The following is a 24,613-nucleotide window of genomic DNA, read 5'->3' as shown; positions in this document are numbered from 1 at the left end:
GTCGCCAGTGCGTCCGCACAGCCCGGTGCGTCCGGTGGACATGCCCAGCACATGCCGTGCTAGGAAGGGCATCCAGCCAGGACGAGTGGCAAAACCGGCTCCACGCTTCAGTTCACCAGTGCGTGTTCACAGTCCTGTCTGGCCCGTCCCTGCTCCCCGCACCAAGTCCACAGTGCATGTCCCCAGTCCTGTCCGGCCCGTCCCTGCTCCCCGCACCAAGCCCAAGGTGCGTGTCCCCAGCCCTGCCAGTCAGCAGTCGTCGGAGCTGCCCGCCAGTCAACAGTCGTCGGAGCTGCCCGCCAGTCAACAGTCGTCGGAGCTGCCCGCCAGTCAACAGTCGTCGGAGCTGCCCGCCAGTCAACAGTCGTCGGAGCTGCCCGCCAGTCAACAGTCGTCGGAGCTGCCCGCCAGTCAACAGTCGTCGGAGCTGCCCGCCAGTCAACAGTCGTCGGAGCTGCCCGCCAGTCAACCATCGCCAGAGCTGCCCGCCAGTCAACCATCGTCAGAGCTGCCCGCCAGTCAACAGTCGTCAGAGCTGCCCGCCAGTCAACAGTCGTCAGAGCTGCCCGCCAGTCAACAGTCGTCAGAGCTGCCCGCCAGTCAACAGTCGTCAGAGCTGCCCGCCAGTCAACAGTCGCCAGAGAGGTCAGACTGCGCTGAACTGCCGGAGTGGCCAGACTGCGCTGAACTGCCGGAGTGGCCAGACTGCGCTGAACTGCCGGAGTGGCCAGACTGCGCCGAACTGCCGGAGTGGCCAGACTGCGCCGAACTGCCGGAGTGGCCAGACTGCGCCGAACTGCCGGAGTGGCCAGACTGCGCCGAACTGCCGGAGTGGCCAGACTGCGCCGAACTGCCGGAGTGGCCAGACTGCGCCGAACTGCCGGAGTGGCCAGACTGCGCCGAACTGCCGGAGTGGCCAGACTGCGCCGAACTGCCGGAGTGGCCAGACTGCGCCGACCTGCCGGAGTGGCCAGACTGCGCCGACCTGCCGGAGTGGCCAGACTGCGCCGACCTGCCGGAGTGGCCAGACTGCGCCGACCTGCCGGAGTGGCCAGACTGCGCCGACCTGCCGGAGTGGCCAGACTGCGCCGACCTGCCGGAGTGGCCAGACTGCCCCGACCTGCCGGAGTGGCCAGGGACGCCCGCCAGCCCGGTGAGTCCTGTGCCTACGCCTAGGGCCAGGCCTCTGTCATGTCTCCCCAGCCTGGTGAATCCTGGGTCAGTGCCGTCAGAGCAGCCAGGGTCGCCCGCCAGCCAGGCGCAACCATCGCCGCCCGCCAGCCGGGCGCAGCCAGGGCCGCCCGCCAGCCGGGCGCAGCCAGGGTCGCCCGCCAGCCGGGCGCAGCCAGGGTCGCCCGCCAGCCGGGCGCAGCCAGGGTCGCCCGCCAGCCGGGCGCAACAAGGGTCGCCCGCCAGCCGGGCGCAACAATCGCCGGCCGCCAGCCGGGCGCAGTCAGTGTCGCCCACCAGACCTTCGGCGCGGCCAGGTGCGCCACCGAAGAGGGCGACGTCAAGGGTGGAGCAGAGGCCACGTCCCGCACCTGAGCCGCCGCCGTAAGAAGGCCCACCCGGACCCTCCCCTTCAGAGTCAGGTTTTGCGGCCGGAGTCCGCACCTTTGGGGGGGGGTACTGTAACGCCCTGGCCATAGAGAGGGGTTTTTGTTCTTTATTTTGGTTAGGCCAGGGTGTTACATTGGGTGGGCGTTCTATGTTCCTTTTTCTATGTTTTTGTATTTCTTTGTTTTGGGCCGTGTGTGTGGCTCCCAATCAGGCACAGCTGAAGCTCGTTGCTGCTGATTGGGAGTCACACATAAGGAGCATGTTTTTCCTTTGGGTTTGTGGGTAATTGTTTCTGTCAGTGTTTTTGTACCAGACAGGACTGTTTGCTGTCGGTTTACTCTTTTCTTGTTTTGTATAGTGTTCATGTTGTTTACATTAAATTCTAATAATGAACACTAACTCCGCTGCACCTTGGTCCACTTCTTCAGACGACAGCCGTTACAGCAGTGTTGTAATGATGTGCAAATAGTTCAAGTACAAAATGAAAATAAATAAACATAAATATCGGTTGTACAGTATTTACAACGGTCTTTGTTCTTCACTGGTTGCCCTTTTTTTGCGGCAACAGGTCACACATGTTGCTGCTGTGATTGCACAATGTGATATTTCACCCAATCGATATGGGAGTTTATCAAAGTTGGATTTGTTTTAAAATTCTTTGTGGATCTGTGTAATCTGAGGGAAATATGTGTCTCTAATATGGCCATACATTTGGCAGGACGTTAGGAAGTGCAGCTCAGTTTCCACTTCATTTTGTGAGCAGTGTGCAAATAACCTGTCTTCTCTTGAGAGCCAGATCTGCCTTCGGCGGCCTCTCTCAATAGCAAGGCTATGCTCACTGAGTCTGTACAAAGTCAAATATTTCCTTATTTGTGGGTCAGTCACAGTGGTCAGGTATTCTGCCACTGTATACTCTCTGTTTAGGGTCATATAGCATTCTAGTTTGCTCATTTTTTGTGCAAATTCTTTCCAATGTGTCAAGTAATTATCTTTTTGTTTTCTCATGATTTGTTTGGGTCTAATTGTGTTGCTGTCCTGGGGCTCTGTGGGGTTTGTTTGTGTTTGTGAGCAGAGCCCCAGGACCAGCTTGCTTAAGGGGATCTTCTCCAGGTTAATTTCTCTGTATGTGATGGCTTTGCTATGGATGGTTTGGGAATTGTTTCCTTTTAGGTAGTTGTTGAATTTAACAGCTCTTTTCTGGATTTTGATCATTAGCGGGTATCGGTGCCACAGACGGTTCTAGTGCCCTTGCCAATTTGTTATATATGTTGAAGAGGGTGGGGCTTAAGCTCCATCACTGTCTCACCCCCCGGCCCTGTGGAAAGAAATGTGTGTTTTTTGCCAATTTTAACCACACACTTGTAGTTTGTGTACATGGATTTTATAATGTTGTATGTTTTTCCCCCAACACCACTTTCCATCAATTTGTACAGCAGACCCTCAAATTGAGTCAAAACTTTTTTTTAAAGGATGAGAAGATTTTGCCTTTGTTTTGGTTTGTTTGTTTGTCAATTAGTGTGTGCAGGGTGAATACGTGGTCTGTCATACGGTCATTTGGTAAAAAGCCAATTTGACATTTGCTCAGTACATTTTCTTCGCTGAGGAAATGTACGAGTCTGCTGTTAATGGTAATGCATCGGGTTTTCCCAAGGTTGCTGTTGACACATATATAGTTATTGGGGTCAAATTTGTCTCCACTTTTGTGGATTGGGGTGATCAGTCCTTGGTTCCAAATATTGGGGAAGATGCCAGAGCTGAGGATGATGTTAAAGAGTTTAAGTATAGCCAATTGGAATTTGTGGTCTGTATATTTTATCATTTAATTTCAGATACCACAGGCCTTTTTGGGTTGGAGGGTTTGTATTTTGTCCTGTAGTTCATTCAATATAATTGGAGAATCCAGTGGGTTCTGGTAGTCTTTAATAGTTGATTATAAGATTTGTATTTGATCGTGCATATGTTTTTGCTGTTTGTTCTTTGTTATAGAACTCAAAAAATTGGAGAAGTGGTTTATCCATGCATCTGTGTTTTGGATAGGTAACTCTTCATGTTGTCGTTTGTTTAGAGTTTTCCAATTGTTTGTTTAGAGTTTTCCAATTTTCCCAGAAGTGGTGGGAAAATGGATTCTTCAATTACATTGAGTTGATTTCTGATGTGCTGTTCCTTCTTTTTCCGTAGTGTATTTCTGTATTGTTTTAGTGATTCACCATAATGAATGCGTAGGCTCAGGTTTTCTGGGTCTCTATGTTTTTGGTTGGATAGGTTTCTCAACTTCTTTGTTAGGTTCTTGCATTCTTCATCAAACCATTTGTCATTGTTGTTAATTTTCTTAGGTTGTCTGCTTGAAATTTTTAGATGTGACAAGGAAGCTGAGATGTCAAATATACTGTTTAGGTTTTCTACTGCCAAGTTTACACCTTCGCTATTACAGTGAAACATTTTGTCCAGGAAATTGTCTAGAAGGGATTGAATTTGTTGTTGCCTAATTGATTTTTGATATTTTCTTTCCATCTATAGCATTTCTTAATATTATTCAGTTTCTTTGGCTTTGATGCCTCATGATTGAGCATAGCTCTGTTTAAGTAGTGTGATTTTGCTGTGATCTGAAAGGGGTGTCAGTAGACTGACTGTGAATGCTTTAAGAGACTCTGGTTTGATAAAGTAGTCTACAGTACTACTGCCAAGAAATGAGCTATAGGTGTACCTACCATAGGAGTCCCCTCAAAGCCTACCATTGACTATGTACATACCCAGCGTCCAACAGAGTTGCAGGAGTTGTAACCCGTTTTTGTTTGTTTTGCTGTTGTAGTTGTGTCTAGGGAGGCATATGGTGGAGGGAATGCTGTCAACTCCAGGTAGGTGTTTGTCCCTCTGTGTGCTGAGGGTGTCGGGTTCTTGTCCAGTTCTGGCATTTAGGTCGCCTCAATTTGTTGATCTCCCCCTCTAGGATGGAGAAGCTGTCATCGTTAAAGTATGGGGATTTTATTGGAGGGATATAGGTAGCACACATGAGGCCATTTTTCTCTGTTTAGATCATTTCCTTATTCATTTCTAGCCAGATGTAAAATGTTCCTCTTTTTACAAATTGAATAGAGTGGGCTAGGTCTGCATGGGGTGGGCAGACGGAGCGTAGGTCTGATATGGGGGGCCTATATACGGTGTGGCCAGGGTTTGCTTGGGGTGTTCTTAGCTGGTTGGGGTGTGGCTGGTGATGCTGTGGTCTGGGTACAGGTCCTCTTGGCATGGGTTCTCTTGGTGCAGGTCCTTCGGGAGTTTTTTTTTCAGGTTTGGGAGGGTGTCTCGCTGGTCTGGGCGGGGTGTCTGTTGCTCTGTTGTTCCTGTGTGAGGTGCTGGGGCTATGGTTGAAGGTGATGTCCTTCAGGGTCCTGGCAAAAGTTGGGATTGCTGCCTTGTAGAGGTGGACCTGGTTGTAAAGGCTGTTCAAGTCCAGGGTGGAGTTGTGGGCCAGGTATACATTATGTTTTGAGGCACAGTCTCGCCAAATGCTTGCATTCACCCGCTGTATGGTGGCTGGGTGAAAGTATTTTCATGGTAGCAGGGTGGAGACAACCACTTGTGCGTTGGGGAAAGAGGAAGAAGCTTTTTCAATCACACCCGTGAGTGCTGTTGCCACTGTTTCCTGATGGGCCCTCATGTCATTTGTGCACGTGTGAATTATGATGTGGCTGGGGGACCCTAGTCTGTTCTCTGACAACAGCTCCAGGGCATGCCTTGTGCTTGGGCACCAGAGTTTAGCCACTTTGTGTTTGAGAAAAACTTAATCCTCTCAAATGTATTTGCCATTTGAGTCAATGAGGAGCACAATCTCTGGTTTTTGTGTGTCCTCAGTGGATGTGTGGGGGTTGTCAGGAGGGCTATCGGGGGAGCTGACAGGAGGGCTGTTAGGAGGGTCTGTTGGGTTGGTGGGTCCTGTGTTGTCTGTCCCATTGTGGTGTTGAAGTTGTGGTCTGGGTCTGAGGGGGCCTGTTCTGCTGGCTTGTCTGGGGGTGTCCTGATCTCTGTCACACCTCAGCTTTCTGACCTCATCCTTCAGTGCCATGTATGCCTCTTTAAGTTCTCTCACCTCAGTCCGTAGAGCAGCCAGCTCTCTCAGACAGCCGTCCATCTCCACCTTCTGCCCTCCGGGTCTTGTTGGGGGGTGGGGGGGTGGGGGGGGGGGGGGTGTTGTGCTGGTCTGTTTTGTGGGCTTGTTCTGTCTGGATTGTGTGGACTAGCTCTCTGAGCTCCACCATGTCTCTCTCCAGCTCTGTGAATTTATCCCTCTCAATGATGGAGGAGCAGTGCTGTTGTGGGACCTGGGTGTGTTCAGTGCTGGGGGGGGTACCTATCTTCGTCTGCAGGACAGTTTGAAGAGGTGTAATCAGACTCACTCAGGATGGGGGAGTCGTCACAGAGAGAGAGAGAGCTTTTCCTGCGGTGCTCTCTCTTTGATCCCGTAAAAGTCCTGCTGGAACTGCATGAGGATGCCCTGCACCATTACTGTCCCAGACTTGTACACGTTGACAGAGGTTGTTTCAATTTCCTCAATGTCTAGTATTCTTTGTTTCCACCCTGGGCCAATACCCTCTCTCTTGACATAGGGGTAGTGTGCTCTTATAGCACTGTGCCATGGGAGGGTCTGTGGGGACATTTAAGTAGCTTACATTCCCCTCTTTGTAGCAGTCAGCAAATAGTGTCTCTGGATTGTTCTTGAGGAGCTTTTTTTGTACTTATTCCTTGCAGGTCTATTTTTAATATCCATGGGGTACTGTATTGTAATGACCTCTGGACAGGGATAAGCCATTGGGGCTTCAAAGGCCTCTGCGTTTGGGTGTGGGGGGGAGGGGGGGGGGGGCTGTGAATCTCTCCTGCCATTGTTGGGCTTAAGAGTTTTCACACATCTGATTTCACACTTCAGTGCTAATTGAAGGTGCCGCCAGGTCTGTTCTGTCCTAGCAGCTTGGTAGCTCAGTATACTTATTTACTTAGTTTTATATAACAAAATTATTATTGTCTTTTACTTTTTGGCTTCAGACTGAATATTAATCACTCAGTTTTGTGTTGGATGGCATTTCCAGGTTCCACTGTGTTTCTTCTGCAGGTTTTGGTTTGTTCAAGTTTTTTCTTGCTAGTCATTTACATTTTAGTCATTTAGCAGACGCTCTTATCCAGAGCGACTTACAGTAGTGAGTGCATACATTTCACGCATTTAAAAAAAAAATTACTTTAAATTTTTTTTGCACTGGCCCCCCGTGGGAATCGAACCCACAACCCTGGCATTGCACACACCATGCTCTACCAACTGAGCCACAGGGAAGACAGTCCTTGGTAGTAATAGTCCATTCATGTAATTTTGTCCAAAATTAAGGTTTTAGGTATGGAATTTTGATTCGGATTGAAGGTTTTAATGTTGAGGTTAGTTTCCTGTATAAGTCCTTGTGAAAAATGTCAAGTTTATCTACATTTATCCAACTATCTCATATCTCTCTCTCCTCTCAATTCAATTCAATTTTAGAGCTTTTATTGGCATGGGAAACATATGTTAACATTGCAAAAGCAAGTGAACTAGATATTAAACAAAAGTGAAATAAACAATACAAATTAACAGTAAACATTACACTCACAAAAGTTCCAAAGAATAAAGACATTACAAATGTCATATTATGTATATATAGTGTTGTAATGATGTGCAAATAGTTGAAGTACAAAAGGGAAAATAAATAAACATAAATATGGGTTGCATTTACAATGATGTTTGTTCTTCTCTGGTTGCCCTTTTTCTTGTGGCAACAGGTCACAAATCGTGCTGCACATAGATATGGGAGTACTCTCTCTCTCTGGACAACAGCACCCCCTTTGAACTTGTGTGGAAACTCTGACAGCCTCACTGGCTCACCCATTCAAAAACAAGGAACTGTTTCAAACCTCTCCCCCCCTCTCTCTTTAATCCCTCTCTTTTCATGTTGTTTTTTATATGTTATAATTTGATTCACCTCTGTAAAGCCAGCTCATAAAGGGACACTTGTTCTTCCTGCTGCCTTCAGACTAGAGAGAGGCCAGGCTGGCCCCGGCCTTGTACCCTGCCAACCCACTGCCTGCAGGCCTGCCTGCCTGCTTTACCACATGGAAAAACCCTGCTTTCCTGGAAGGGCCATGACACTCTGTTTTACACTTACCCCTCTCTCTTTTGGACTGTATTTTGCTCTCTCTCTCTCAATCTCTCTTTCTCTCTCACTTTCTCTCTCTCTCACGCACTCTCTCTTTCTCTCTCTCTCTCTCTCTCTCTTGCTCTCTCTCTCTCCACCCCAATCCATCCCAAGAGTTGTGACTGAGTAAGATATTGCAAAAGGGTGTGTTTTTGAGTATGTTATTGTGTGTGTACATTATGTATTGAATATGGAGTATATGATTAACAGTACTTACACAATGCAGCCATCTCTTTCGGTAGGTCCGCCCCAAATCGTCCAAACAGGCTGCTATTGGCCAGCAGGTCGAAGGGGGAGTGACTCCTCATGGAGTTGAAGGCAAAGGGGTAGACAGCAGGTGAAAAGCCAGTCATGTGACCCACCTGCCGTTCCCTATTGGTTGCCATGGCGTTGAGAGGATAATTCCGGTCCAGGATAGCTCCTGTCCACTGTCCCGCTCAGGCAGTGGTCTTATTGGGGTTGGTCCCGCGGGCCTGGAGAGTACAGGGCTGAGGAAGGGTGATGAGCTGAGGTGGGACCCAGAGACGAGACACCAAGCCTGGGCAACACTGCCTCAGATCCACGCTCTCTAGAGGGAAAGAAGAGAGAATAGGAGGTTAGTTACAATGCCTGTCAGTTTAAAGTAGGCTACACAGCCCCAATCCAAATCCATCAATATATGATCAAATGAGAAGTCTGTTACAAACATAGAGGGATGGCATCATTCATGGAGAAACTGTAGCTGAATCAAAAGATGGTAAGAAGACAAGTGAACGATGAGGAATAAAGGGAATATGGGATATGATGAAGTCAGCAGTGGGCAGAGAATGAGAGACAGCGACAGCTCTAGGGAAAATAAGTACAAAGTAGGACTTAGAGGATGAGACAGAGCAGAGAAAGGTCTCATTTCTGTCGTTTTTTGAAAGGCTTCCAAACAGTGCAATGCCATCTGATTTAAATCAGCCCAACTCCACTATAAAGAGTCTCTGTGTTTTCTCTGCCAGCCTGAAACTGTGGCCGCTTTGCCCAGGGTACTGTGCCCCACACACGGGCACACTTAATCCATTACAACATCCATCTTCTGGGTCAGACACACAGAAAGCAGCAGAAGACGTACTTAGTCAGATCAAATTATTTCCTCTATCTATCATTGTAACTCTCCCTTTCTCCCTCCCTCCGTATCTCCTTCTGGTGTGCCGTCCCACCCCCCACAGAGTGATGTGATGAGTGGGTGGGGTCACATTCTCGCTGGTGGAGCTGTGGTAAACACACAGGAGCCAAAGAATGCAGTGTTGTTTTGGGCATGCTGCAGCTTATGAATCATAGTGGGAGATGGAGAGGGAGAGAGAGAGAGAGAGAGAGAGAGAGAGGGGGGAGAGGGAGAGAGAGAGAGAGAGAGAGAGGAGGAGGGAGAGAGAGGGAGAGAGGGAGAGAGAGGGAGAGGAGGGGAAAGAGGGAGAGGGAGAGGGAGGAGGGGAGAGGGAGAGGGAGAGGGAGAAGGTGGGTGAGAAGGAGAGGGATAGAAAGAGAGAGAAAGAGGGGGAGAGGGAGAATGAGAGAGGAGAGAGGAGCAGAGGGAGGGAAGGGTGAGGAACTCACAGTACCCTCTCAAAACAGGGAAGAACATGTCCATGGATTAACGTGTACAGTGGAAAAACACACTCACACACACACTCACTCTGCAGTGACCTGTTCCACGCACTGGGGGGCACTGCAGGGGCAGTAGGGTGGCATACTGAGCAAGAGCGCACACACACACACATACACAAATGTACACAAAGAGGTCATAACACACACAACCCCCGAAAACGGACCCATCAGCGCAAACACATACTTGTATTCTTTTCTTCCTCCTTCCCCCTGTCTGTCTGTCTGTCTGTCTGTCTGTCTGTCTGTCTGTCTGTCTGTCTGTCTGTCTGTCTCTCTCCCATGTTCACAGAGCTAGCTAATTACAGCCTACTGCAGCGGGGCACCACTAATTTAGAGTTCCATTCCAGTAAACTGTTCCACATGTGGGGCCAGGCCGGCTGGCCAACCCAGCCACGTTACAGGAAGGACACACACACACGCCCACAACACTCACGCACGTGTGCTTCCCTATACCATATACAATACATAGGGCCCTGAGTTTTTCCTGTTCAGGTCACACTGTACCCCCTACACTATACACATAGCATGAACCCTTCTACCCAAGACATTCAATCCACTAAATCAACCCAGTGGATACTCTACGCCCCCTATCAATACCCCGACCCATCTATCCTCACAACTGCCATAGATACCCTCTCTCTTTCTCCTCTCCATCTCTTCTTCCTGTTTCTATCCCTCCCCCGCTCTAACCACCTCTTCCTCCATCCCTAAACCTCCCTCTCAACCATTTCCAATCAGTCCACGAAATACGTCCCTCCCTCTGCCAGGGTTTTAATCTGGTTCTCATTGTTCTCTTTGTTCCATCAGGCCTGCTGTCAGGCCTAGCTCTGACCTGGAGGTTTGCGGGATGTTATGGTGTTCTTGTTTTGCTTGCTTTTGTCTTGTTGTGTTCTGTTCTGAATAACCATGCCTTGTAACTCATTACTCATTATTCCGCAATCCCACACATGCATGTACACGCAAACAAAAGCATGAACTATCTCAATATTGTTTTTCAAGCCATAAATTCTCTTATTGACATATTTTCTTTAAACGTTTGGATATTCAGGGGTTTCAGCACTTCTCTGTGAGGGCCAATGTGGGCTTTCTCCTCCAAATATTTTCACTGAGAGAGAAAAAGGCTTTTGTGCTCCAGAGACAAAGAATCACTTATAGTAAGAAGTATGGGCAACAAAAAAAAAACAATTGAGTAGGTGGGATTGTATGAGTGATATAGACGGGTGTCCAATATACAAATGAAAGTAAGTGGTGCAAAGACATCCCTTCAGACACACAAACTCACTCCCGCACGGACACACAGTCATTGACTTTAAGCATCCTTATGGGGAAGTGTTTGGTGGGAACCAGGGTCAGTCGGAAGCTCCATTGCTATCTCAAATTGACCCTGAAGAGGGGAAGTATGGAGGAGAGATGAAGTTAATACGGGATCTGTTGAGAGGAACCACACCGCAGACAGCCCTGGCGTTGCTTCACTTCCAATGGGCTCCCTTACTGATCCCAATATGAGACCCAAGTGTCTCTAGTACTGTGAAAGAGAGTCTCTCTAGTACTGTGAAAGAGAGAGAAAAAGAAGGAAAGAAAGAAAAGCAGGGAAGGAAAAAAGAAAGTGGTGAAAGCGAAAGATGATAGAAAACAGAAGGAAAGAGAGAAAGAGAGAAAGAGAGAGAGAGAGAGAGAGAGAAAGAAAGAAAGAAAGAAAGAAAGAGTTTGTTTCAGGCATCTGGAAGGCACTGAACCGTTTCTCCATTCGTAAGAGGTGCGTAGCGTTTCATTAATTACTCCCACATTGGGAGCTGGATTAAGAAGAGAAAGAAACTTTAGTGAAGAAAGAGGGAGGGAGCAAATATGGGGGGAGCGAACTGGCTGATGAAAAACGTACATAAAAATAAAGAAATGGTTTTATTTCCCCCAATAAACACACAAAATAATGAGCCTCCAATCCAGAGAACTGTTGCGTTTTCTCTAATGAGTCACACCAGCCAGGGGAGCCTCTCTCTCTCTCCCTCCAGAAGTAACACACCTTGGGCAGGGCAACAAAAGCGGTGCTGTGTGTTTCTGGGCTTCCAGGCCTCAATGCTGCCTTTATGAGGCCGCGCTGGGCCGTCTGGCCCTGCTGAGACACTGAGGCACACACATGTACACACGCGGTGTGTGGAGGAGGCGAAGGGGTGTTGTCTCAGTGATCTCATCGCCCACCATCACCCCCAAGTCCATCACCCCAAGTCCCGACCTGACTCAACCTGCCACTCTTCACACACACACACACACACACACACACACACACACACACACACACACACACACACACACCCGAGGGGTGCACAGGTAACTGACGCCCCCCTTTCCGAATGCAGAGGAATTAAAAGCAGTTTTGGTGTGTGTGTGTGTGTCTGTCGGTGGTTTTCCATTCCACCATCTCTTTTCCAAAAAGGCCTTTAACTGAAGAGCAGACCTCAACACACACCAAACAAAAAACATTCTTGCCTCTCTTCACACTGGTTCTCAGGACATTTTTGATTTTACAGTATTACTTGACATTGGTCGAACGGCTAGACATATAAAATGTATACATATATTTATACTGTATAGCATAGGCTTGATATTGGGCTCCCGAGTGGCACAGTGGTCTAAGGCACTTCATCTCAGAGCTTAGACACATCACTACAGAGACCCTGGTTCAAATCCAGGCTGTATCACAACCAGCCGTGATTGGAAGTCCCATAGGGTGGTGCATGATTGGCCCAGTGTTATCCGGGTTTTGCCGGTGTAGGCCGTCATTGTAAATAAGAATTTGTTCTTAACTGACTTGCGTAGTTAAATAAAGGTTACATATAACCTACACCAGCCACTGGATATATAACTATGACCATTGGGTATTTTTATAAACCTACTTCTAATTTCCTTTACAAATAAAACAAACAATAAAAGCCTGTCTGAAGTTAATTACAAGTAAAAGCTGTCCTCCAGTGTTACCAACTGCACCTGCCTCTTGTTCTTCAGGGACCATGTTCAGTGTAAATTGTGTTTTTCCAACTGAGTTAAACCCACACAACAGCTTGTTTGTGAGGCGAAGCGTACACTTCTCTGGGTGATTTTAAGTATCCGGCTTTCATGTGGCGAATGCAACCCACTGAGTAATATGGAGGCGCGGTTTAATATGCCTCTAACTACTGACTTAAACACACAGACACACACCAGGTCATTACTGAGGTGGGCATGCAGAGAGAGCTTTAATCAAACTCATAAAAAGTGCATTGTGTGACCCCAAGGCTTTCTTTAATGACTTATTAAATCGCCTCTGCCTGCCAGACATGTTTCACCGACTGGCTTAAGGTTTTAACCTCCATGTGTACAGTTGGATATTTTTACTGAAACAATACAAGTTAATTGACTTAATTCAGAGACGGACCACCACTGTGTGTAAGTGATGTAGATTTGAGGAGCATTCACAGCTATCTAAAGCAGTTTGTGTAAAACCTCATGCAGCTCAACTATCCAGCATTTAATCCATAAATGTTCTATAGAACAACACGTTCTGATCTAATATATTTTCCCGACATGGGATTAGAGCTGGTATTAGAACTGGCTAGAATATGTTACCAGTTGTCAAAACTGCCAGGTTATTCAGCTACTACATACAGTCGTCGCAGTAAGACTGAGGGATGGACAATTTCAAATCGCAGCAGGAAACAAACTGAAAAAGTCCCAAACTCCAATCCTCTCAAATCGACCCAAGCAGGATAAATGAGAAATGTGTAAAATCATGCAGTCTTTACTTTAAAACATGGGCTTATTTGTTAAGTGGAGTTAATGTATGTAGTCAAAATACAAAAAAAGTATTAAACTGTGTATTTGTGTGTGTGTGTGTGTGTGTTTCTCTCTCTCTGCAGAAGTGTTGTCTGCTGTGTCTGAGTTAGCACAGGGTCAAACGGTCCGCATGGCAAGTTTCACATGGTACACACACACACACACACACACACACACACACACACACACACACACACACACACACACACACACACACACACACACACACACACACACACACACACACGGCCAATCGCACAGACAGACATGCAGATAAACTCACACACACACGCCCGCACACACCCGCACGCACACACACACAAAATATATTTGCCCACAAAAAATACAAAATTCAATGAAATGTTCTGTCTTCCCAGACTAAATAAAAGGCCATAGTATATGAGCTATGTTGACGTATAGCTGAAATACAGCTGGCTCTCTAAAACACATGCTACCATCGGTCTCGTAAAACCTAAATATTTTTACGATTGTGGTCCAGGCTTGCGAACAATAACCATAATTTATGAAAGCTATTATATTGTTGGCTTAGCTATTTTTTTTTGCATAACTATGCATATACATATCCTTTATTAGCCAGATATTAAGATACTATTTATGACCAAGATGGTAAGTTAAAAAAGGACAATGCCCTTTTTACAACTGTTAACTTCTTTGACGCAAACTAGACTCTTGTACTAACACAAACACTGTCGTGTGAATGAAATGTTTAACTTCATGTGAACATTTTATTTCCGATTGTGGAAACTCTCATTCATTATGGTTGTTTTGTTTCTATGTAAGCATTGAATCTAAATTCTCACCACAGTTCCTGTCTTCTCTAGCCACAGCCATCTCATTGTATCTCTCACTGTCAGGCAGACAGATGGTCAAGAAACATGGGATTTGATAATTTAATGTCATTTATTTTACCTTTATTTAACTAGGCAAGTCAGTTAAGAACAAATTCTTATTTTCAATGACGGCCTAGGAACAGTGGGTTAACTGCTTTGTTCAGGGTGGAACGACAGATTTGTACCTTGTCAGCTCGGGGTTGCGAACTTGCAACCTTTCGGTTACTAGTGCAACGCCCGAACCACTAGGCTACCCTGTCGCCCCTAATATCAATGTAACATAAAAATAACATAAAAGTGACTTGCATTCTTTGTAATAATACCACTGTTACTGTTACAATCACTGTCTTAACCTTTACAATAACTTACTAACCATAAATAATGGTAATTACAGATTTGCCAGTGACTATAATACTGTTACTCTCTTAATGGTAGGCCTAATCACAATAGTGGCTGCAATTACAGCACTAATGAAGGTAATGATGATAATAATGTTTAAATCAAACGCACAATGGTGCCGTTATGCGGAGCCCAACCCCTCCGGCTGACTCTGGGGTTGCCAGGTCGCGACTGAGGTCACCTCATGTCGCTCCAGGCTACAGATAGGGGTCAGGGGTCATTCTTAATCGTGGCATTTGGTAGGCACCTTTTAGCTCTGTGCTCATGGGTCTGTGTCAGTCTACCCTAGTGCTGGAGTTACCCTCTCTCTATCTCTTCTCTTTTGCTCTCTCTCTCCCTCTCTCTCTCCCTCTCTCTCTCTCTCTCTCTCTCTCTCTCTCTCTCGGGGGTCGAGGGTTGCGTTCCGCCACAGAGGGAGGACTAGAGGTGACCTGCTGTGTTTAAAGGACTAGTGGATGTTGATCTGAAGACAGGCCTGAGGCTGTGATTAAAGTAACACACAGACAGAGGACAGCTTCACTGGTACACCAGGTGGCCAGATGATACAACCTGACCCGATGACAATGACCACTATTCACCAGACTTAAACACCGTGTTAAAGTGCCAAACACGGTACCTTATGAGACATATATTTTCAACTAAATAGCAGTGCACCAATAAAAGTGAAGCATAAACAAAGCATTTTTTTAAAACATGAAGAAGAACAGTCCTACTTGGAGGAAAATGTTGATTTGGAAAGAGTGAAATGTCATGAGTAGCCACACACAAGAGAGTTGTTCTTAAACAATGCAGAACAGACGAGCTGTTAAATAGCCTGTATCAGAAGTGAACAAGTACTCCAACTCAACACTTAAAGCAGAACCACACTCCTGCATGTTTTCCATTAAGAGTCCTTTATGTAACACCAAAGAAAATACGTCATCGTTACAGAACAAAAATATGTTTGTTTCGTCCAGGCTGGAAAACAAGAAAATACAATTCTGGGAATATATAATTTAATGAAATTTCCATTGAAATTCATAGAAAAAAACTGAAAGGTCAACAAAAGAGCAACAACTCTCAAATAGGCACAATTTACTCCGTACACCATTGTACCTATACTGGCACACAAGAGGAAACGAGAAGAACAGACATTTTGAGCAAGTAAAGCTCAACTATTGCTGGTACCTATTGTTCCCTCAAATGAAAATAAAATCAATCACTTTGGTGCAATTTTCACAAGTATGTGGTATATTTTCACAACTCTAAACACAAAAAATGGCTCATGTTTCAAAACTCTAAGCACATTTTTAATTGACTGTGTACAACAAACAAATTCACAAAGTGAATTGTTCACTGCACCAAATCAATTTCAATTTGAATACATATTCAAAATGCAATATTAACAGTACTTTTGATATGATTTTCTTGTAATTTGTTAACAATACAATTAACTATCACTTAATCAAACTGATGAAAACTGATAACTACTGAACTAAAATGATGTAGTGCCTACTTTGTTTTAAATTGCTTTTGTGCTATTTTCACAAGTATGTGGTACTTTTTCACAACTCTTATTAGTACAATACTCTAAATAGATCATCAAACAGGCAGATGTTTCAAAAGTCTACGCACATTTTCAATTGACTAAGTACAACACACAAAATCATACCATCACTTTTTCAACAAATGTAATCAGTGTTTCATCTACAAATACATGTTTCACATTGCGACACATGTTCATTAAAAGTGTATCATTGCCTTTCCCAGACACTATTACTACTATTACTTCATTTCACAGCTCTTAATTCAAAGGGCAATTTTGAAACATGTATCTTACATTCTTTGCTATTGGATTAACTGGTTGTTAAAATAACTAAATTGAGAAGATATGATGTGTCACATCCTGACCAGTAAAAGGGGTTGTTTGTTATTGTAGTTTGGTCAGGGCGTGGCAGGGGGTGTTTGTTTAGTGTGTTTCGGGGTTTGTTGGGCAATGTTCTATGTTAGTCTATTTCTATGTCTGTGTCTAGTTAGTATATTTCTATGCTTAGTTTATTGGTTTGACCTTCAATTGGAGGCAGCTGTTTCTCGTTGCCTCTAATTGAAGGTCCTATTTAATAGGGGTGTTTTGTCCATGGGATTTGTAGGTAGTTGTTCCGTGTGTAGCTGTGTGCCTCACAGGACTGTTTTTCGTCGTTGTTTTGTATTAAGTGTTTGTTTTGGTTTTCTTCGTATTAAAGAAGATGAGCATACACATTCCCGCTGCGTTTTGGTCCAATTCCTACGACGATCGTGACATGGTTATGCTGTGTTTTGGTGATTAAACCAATGTACTCATTATATTTCACAGTAAATGTATATTTTGATTAATGGTGATGTGGTAAAAGATGTCTAAAAACTAAATAAATGCACAATGAAAGGTGTATAACACTGCTACGTTTAAGTGATAATGCCAGAGAAGCTGACTTTGTCTCGGGCCTAACAACACCTGTGCCAATATATCCTCCAAACACCGGCTTCAGGGGCATTATCACTTTTATACAACAGGTTACCAACATATTCAAATAATGATTGACATATTTTCATTAAAAACATAATTTTTATGAATTTATTCATACTATTTCATCCTTCCACAAGACACAGATCTAGGGTTGCTACCCAAGCCGGTTGGTTGTTCGTTCTATCGGTTCGGTTGCCTGAGACGCGACCCAGTCGTTCTGTATCTATGAACACGACCCAGTCGTTCAGTCTTTTTGTTCTGTGTCTATGGACACAGGCGTTCATTCTAAATGTTCCATTGCCATATTGGCTGGCAACATTCTTATCCCTTGTTTGCTCACTAGCTAACTACGGCTAACTTACGGTCACGTCAAACAGTGCAGACAGAATAACAACAGTAGCTGCATTTGCATTTGTTTAAGCTGTTTTCTAGTGACATTTATTTGGATACATCCATAACAATGAGCTAATGAGGCACGATTTCACCTGACATAGAAAATGTGCTCTCTCATCAGGACACTGTTGTTCAGAGGAGCTAGCCAACAACACAGTTAACACAATCACTTCAAACTGAAGCTGGAAAGACTGAGAACTATATCCATAAAAATGATACCACCTAATTCAAGATTTTAACTGGCTGAGAAACACTGCCTACCTGTCTATCTGTCTCATCCCGACTCCTTTTAAAAGTGGAGATCAAGTTTATAACTTGCCTAAGTGGCCTGATGAGACAGTGGATTGCACAGTCAGATGGAACAGAGTAAATAGGCATTTTAACATGATAGATTTAGCCAGTGGTAACTTGTGGAATAGACACTGGCTGGAATGTGCTTTTAACCAATCAGCATTCAGGATTAGATCCACCCGTTGTATCATTTTTTTTTACAATATCCAACTGATTTACAATTCCCCTATTTCTGGTGATGACATACTGTATTTCTCAACATTCTCACAACCTGCTGTTGGACACTAATTATTTAAACATGTTTATTGTCAGATACTGTATGGAAAATTATATTTGCCACCATGGACGGTTTTTACTTAGAATATGTGGACAACTACAAATACCTAGGTGTCTGGTTAGACTGTAAGCTCTCCTTCCAGACTCACACCAAACATCTCCAATCCAAAGTTAAATCTAGAATTGCAACAAAGCATCCTTCACTCATGCTGCCAAACATACCCTCGTAAAACTGACCATCCTACCGATCCTCGACTTCGGCGATGTCATTTACAAAATAGCCTCCAATACCCTACTCAATAAACTGGATGCAGTCTATCACAGTGCCATCCGTTTTGTCACCAAAGCCCCATATACTACCCACCACTGCGACCTGTACGCTCTCGTTGGCTGGCCCTCGCTTTATACTCGTCGCCAGACCCACTGGCTCCAGGTCATCTACAAGACCCTGCTAGGTAAAGTCCCCCCTTATCTCCGCTCACTGGTCACCATAGCAGCACCCACCTGTAGCACGCGCTCCAGCAGGTATATCTCTCTGGTCACCCCCAAAGCCAATTCCTCCTTTTGCCGTCTCTCCTTCCAGTTCTCTGCTGCCAATGACTGGAACGAACTACAAAAATCTCTGAAACTGGAAACACTTATCTCCCTCACTAGCTTTAAGCACCAACTGTCAGAGCAGCTCACAGATCACTGCACCTGTACATAGGCCATCTATAATTTAGCCCAAACAACTACCTCTTCCCCTACTGTATTTATTTATTTATTTTGCTCCTTTGCACCCCATTATTTCTATTTCTACTTAGCACTTTCTTCCACTATAAATCTACCATTCCAGTGTTTTACTTGCTGTACTGTATTTACTTTGCCACCATGGCCTTTTTTGCCTTTACCTCCCTTATCTCACCTCATTTGCTCACATTGTATATAGACTTATTTTTCTACTGTATTATTGACTGTATATTTGTTCTTACTCCATGTGTAACTCTGTGTTGTTGTATGTGTCGAACTGCTTTGCTTTATCTTGGCCAGGTCGCAATTGTAAATGAGAACTTGTTCTCAACTTGCCTACCTGGTTAAATAAAGGTGAAATAAAAAAATAAAATAAAGTCTACTATTTGTTCTATTCAGCACCTCAAAAGAGGAGAGTTTGAAAGTGGGTTTGTATGGACAGACAGGCGGGTGGGGGGCGAGAGGGAAATATAGAGAGAGAGGTAATGAGAAATGCTTTGTGTTGACAGACGAGTGGAGACCATGAAACAGAGAGAGAGAAAGAAGAAAGAGAGGAGACAGACAACATTCTCCTACTGTGGGCCCTGTCTTGAAAAGCGAAGGGAACAAAGACACAGAGATTGCAAAGCAGTTAAAGGAGTCAGGCAGTAATAACCTGTGCACAAACACTGCAGATGCGTCATGAATCTCTCTTTGTTTGTGTGCGTGTGAAAGATGTGCGAGAGAATATTACGTAGACACACGTGCATACATTTCTATAAATGTGTGTTTGCTGGGAATGTATCTAAAGTGTATGGGCAGACAGGACAAGAAACGTCAGTCTGTCAGGTAAGGTGAGTTTGATCATAAAACACACACAAAATAAACACATTTAGTCATAAACGAATGCTATCAAAACAAGTTTTACAACAGCATACATTATTTGAAATAAATTGGGCTACACGACTTATTACATTTCCAGACTTCAGAGGTCCATACACATATGTACAGTATACATTATGTATTGTATATTCTAACCAACCAAACTAACCCCCATACAGTATATGAATCAGGGAATGTGGCTAACAAAGTGGCCATTATAGAGATGTCAGTCATTGGCATAGTTAGTCAGTTTAGCCCACCCTGATGGTTAAGGTTAGGGTTTAGAGAGTGTAAACTGATCCTAGACCTGTGCCTTCCTGTTGGTTGCTAGTGGGTGACCTGAAGGTTTGGTGGGATTGAGAGTATTGTTGCTCAGGGCGATTAGTTGACACTCTTTCCAGATATCTTTGGTCTGAGAAAATTACAGGGTGATGAAAACCACTCCAAGTGTTTGGATCTCTGACTTCAAATTTATAGAGATGTAGGACCTTAATTTAATCACCCTGTTGCAGGATGCATTTCCTGGATTATTTTCCTACTGTAGCAAACTGGCTCAAATTAAGATCCTACATCTATACCCCCAGACACGCACACACAATACACACGCAAAAACACACATAACAGAGCTAACCACTTTTACACTGAATGGTGCAATTCACAGTGACTATACACAAGATTGCCAGTTCATAGACACATTCTCATAAATACCAGGATCACTAGCACACAAAGACATGAGTACTCACTCAGACACATCACATACAGTGAGGAATGGCTCTGGTAAAAGTCCACTGACTTCACTCACACAGAGAGAGAGACATCCAGTCTGATACAGAGAGTTGTGGTGATAGAGAATAAAAGAAAGGGACTCTCCGTGGAGTATATTTAGACACACTCCGACCATGCTGTCTGCCAAACACTTCACAGACGGGATCTTAATTTGAGCCAGTTTGCTACAGCAGAAAAATTATGCTGCAGCAACAGGAAATATTCATTATTATGTGGATTATAATAAATTGTCATTTTTGTAGGGGTTTATACATTTTTTGTTACGGAAAATCAAGTCTGAAATTTGAAAGTGTATTTTTTGTATTTTTTTCCCCATAAAAATACACTACAAGTTTGCATTCTCAGCAACAAAGAGTGATCAAATTAAGATCCTACATCTGTACACACAATGCTTTTACTGGAACTGGCTAGTCTCGCTCTGGTGGGACACACTAGTGTGTTGTGTTGATCTCTTAGGGAAATGTGTGTGTGTGTGTGTGTGTGTGTGTGTGTGTGTGTGTGTGTGTGTGTGTGTGTGTGTGTGTGTGTGTGTGTGTGTGTGTGTGTGTGTGTCTGTGTGTGTGTGTGTTTGTTCATTAGGCAGGTCGCTTAAGCTTGACTTCGAAATTTGAAGTCGACGTTGTTTTTGTTGTTGTTGCTTTAACCCTACCCCAAACCTTAACCCTTACCTTAACCATTCAGAATGAGTGCCTAAACTTAATGTTTTAACTCTATCCAAAACCTTAACCTTCTAAATTTGACGTTTAGAGCAAGTTCAAAATGCGACATTTGGAGAAAAGTGGGATAAACGTCTAATTCTGCAGTGAGACTGTGAGAGCTTGTTGGTGTTCATGTAGATAAGGGAGAGAGAGTGTGTTACTAGAGTGAATGTGTGTTTTTATTAGTGTGTCAACTAGCCTACCTGGTTAAATAAAGGTGAATTAAAATAAATAAATAAAACATTAAACCTTTGTGCCCTGTCTGTGCTCTGTTTGCTGCCTCTTCTTCCTCCTCCTCCTCCTCCTCGTCTCTCCATGCCAAGTTAGTTACTAGATGTGCTGACTAACATTCCACCAGACATTAGGAAAATGAATCTGGAATAGATTTGTCGGGCATCCGCTACATTGGCAAAGGGCAGGATAAGCATTGTATAGAGCTGTACTCCATAGATCAGCACACTGAGGTCAGCACACTGAGCTGCTGAGTGTTACTAATCAGCATTATATCACAGCAAGATGGAACACAACAGTTAAACCACAGCTTTGTAAACAAAGTAAGAGATAGTAAAAATGTAATCTAAACAAATTAGATTCAATATTATAACTTAGTCTATTTAGAACAAAATTGATGGGTACATGTTGTTTTTGACAAGAATTGTGCGTATCCCCACTATATAAGTGACTCACAAATGTGTGTAAAACACTTTGTTTCACTTTTCCTGTAAAATAAACCCAAACTGAGGATCCTCAAACGGCTGCAGGTTGTTGCTGAGAGAGGATGGAAGTACATGTAACACCATGTACTGAAGGTTTACTACATGGGGTCAAAGAGTTTGTTTTTTCTTTCACACACACACTGCACACACACACTGCACGCCACAAGGAAACAGCGATCAGACGCACACGGCTCTCAGAGTCATCTCCCGATATTCAAATCACGTCGTTTCAATGTTTCCACGTCGCTTGTATAATTGCACCTCCGTAACCTGTTTACATAACCTTATGTGTTATGTGACTGTACTACTGCACGGTGCACACACACACACACACACACACACGCACACACACACACACACACACACACACACACACACACACACACACACACATAAACGCACACACACACACACACACACACACACACACACACACACACACACACACACACACACACACACACACACATAAACGCACACACACACACACACACACACACACACACACACACACACACACACACACACACACACACACACACACACACACACACACACATGCACACACACACACACACACACACACACACACACACAAACACACACACACATAAACGCACACACACACACACACACACACACACGCACACACACACACACCAGACCAGCTCAGCTCCAGCCATTTGCATGACTGATGAAGCATCCGTCAAGAGTGACAATTCACAATATGATTGAGCAGCCTGTGGGCAAAGTAGAGGCCCTGTCTAATCCTAGCATAGTCACTGCTTAATAGGTCTGTGCTACTTCATGCTGGGTGTGACCATAACATGTGAGGAAATATACTGACATATAAGGACACATACTATAAAAGACATTGAGATGGAATTACACTGACATACACTGAGTATGCCAAACATTAAGAACACCTTCCTAATATTGAGATGCAGATCCCCCTTTTGCCCTCAGTTTGTTGGGGCATGGACTCCACAAGGTGTCGAAAGCGTTCCACAGGGATGCTGGTCCATGTTGACTCCAATGCTTCCCAAAGTTGTGTCAAGTTGGCTGGATGTCCTTTGGGTGGTGGACCATTCTTGATACACACGGGAAACTAATGAGCGTGAAAAACCCAGCAGCGTTGCATTTCTTGACACGAACCTGTCCCCTACAACCATACCTGTTTAAAAGCACTTCAGTATTTTGTTATTGCCCATTCATGCTCTGAATGGCACACATACACAGTCCTTGTCTCACGGCTTAAAAATCCTTCTTTAACCTGTCTCCTCCCCTTCATCTACACTGATTGAAGTGGATTTAACAAGTGACAACAATAAGCTATGATAGCTTTCACCTGGATTCACCTGGTCAGTCTCATGGAAAGAGCAGGTGTCCTTAATGTTTTGTATACTCAGTGTATATGTACACATATATCATGACATGAGGAAGAAAGTGCATTATGAAGGTGCATTACACTGACATGCAGTGCACGTCCCTATAACATGACATTAGTGCGAGAATATAATAATATGTGAGAATATCAAAACGGAATGAGGAATCACTTTGATCACTACTGAGACAACAGTTTGTGCATACATGAATGGTTTTTCACATGTCATGTCATGCAACGCGTAGGAAACACAGTGCTCATGTCATGCCAGTATGTCACATTGGGAATTTAAGCGTTTGATTAGGAAACTATAAAGCTGTCATACAATCAGCAAACACACACAAGAACACTATAAAAAACATATCACACCCTCATGCATACAATACTACACATCTACTCACACTTGTAACAACGGTCAAGCACAAGAAAGAGGCCATCTCTGTATTTCTCACTAGTTTTCCTCCCTCTCTCTTTAAATCTGTTCTCAATTAAAGCTGTCCTCAGGAAACTCAAACTCTCCCCTTGTAGAGTCCCATTCCTCCCCAAACACACACAAGCACTCTCTGTTTCAATCATCTCCCCATCCACACACACACACTCACACATGCACACACACACACCACACACACCACACCACACCACACACACACACACCACACACACACACACACACACACCACACACACACACACCACACACACACACACACACACACACACACCACACCACACCACACACACACACACCACACACACACACACACACACCACACACACACACACCACACACACACACTCTTGTCTCAGTCCTGCTCTGACATGTTCTCTTTCTCTTTCTTTCTCTCTCACTCCACAGAAAGACTCAGAAAGAAAGAAAAAACAGGAAAAAGAGAGACGGTCTGTAAAGTTCAATCCGAAACACAAACTCACCAGCTCTGCAGTGGGTCTGGAACACAGATGGACGAATGAAGGAAGAGAGTAGATTGAGATATGTGTAGTAGAGTTCAGTTCATCAGTCAGAAGTCCCTCTCAGAGCGAAGATAAAGCACAGCCTGTTGCATTCTGCCTTCCTCTCCCTTTTCTCTCTCTCTCTCTCTCTCTCTCTCTCTCTCTCTCTCTCTCTCGCTCTCTCTCTCTCTCTCTCTCTCTCTCTCTCTCTCTCTCTCGCTCTCGCTCTCGCTCTCGCTCTCTCTCTCTCTCTCTCTCTCTCTCTCTCTCTCTCCCTTGATTGCTCACTCACTCTCTTCTTGCTCCCTCTCTCTACCCTACTGAAATCATTATGCGCTTTGATTTACAAACCCTCCCTGTCACGTGATCCAACACTTCAAATATACAGTGCATTTTTTACAAGCCACAGAATGCCTGAAGGAATGGAAAATAGAGTCCAGAAAGCTTAGGTTTCAGCTTCTCAGCCCCCCTCCTCTCTCTTTCCTTCTCCCTCTCTCTCTCTCGCTCTCTCTCTCTCTCTCTCTCTCTCTCTCTCTCTCTCTCTCTCTCTCTTTCTTTGTCTCTCACTCTCTCCCTTCACTCTTCGTCCCAAACCTTT

At 44.6% G+C, this 24,613-nt stretch overlaps 1 protein-coding gene across 1 annotated transcript in view; it reads right to left on the bottom strand.

Moving 5' to 3' along the window:
• LOC115207925 (retinoic acid receptor gamma-like) overlaps window positions 1-24,174 on the bottom strand; it is a 60,401-nt gene extending 36,227 nt beyond the window's left edge. Inside the window, 2 exon segments of the mRNA XM_029775521.1 lie at window positions 7,984-8,334; window positions 23,998-24,174. Coding sequence (XP_029631381.1) covers window positions 7,984-8,152 — 169 coding nt within the window. The 5' untranslated portion in view covers window positions 8,153-8,334; window positions 23,998-24,174.
• Window positions 24,175-24,613: the final 439 nt, after the last annotated feature.

This window comes from Salmo trutta, chromosome 14 (assembly GCF_901001165.1).
Source record: "Salmo trutta chromosome 14, fSalTru1.1, whole genome shotgun sequence".
Taxonomy (NCBI): domain Eukaryota; kingdom Metazoa; phylum Chordata; class Actinopteri; order Salmoniformes; family Salmonidae; genus Salmo; species Salmo trutta.
The sequence above is the reverse complement of the archived record's forward strand: the minus strand, read 5'-3'. Positions and strand labels throughout refer to the sequence as shown.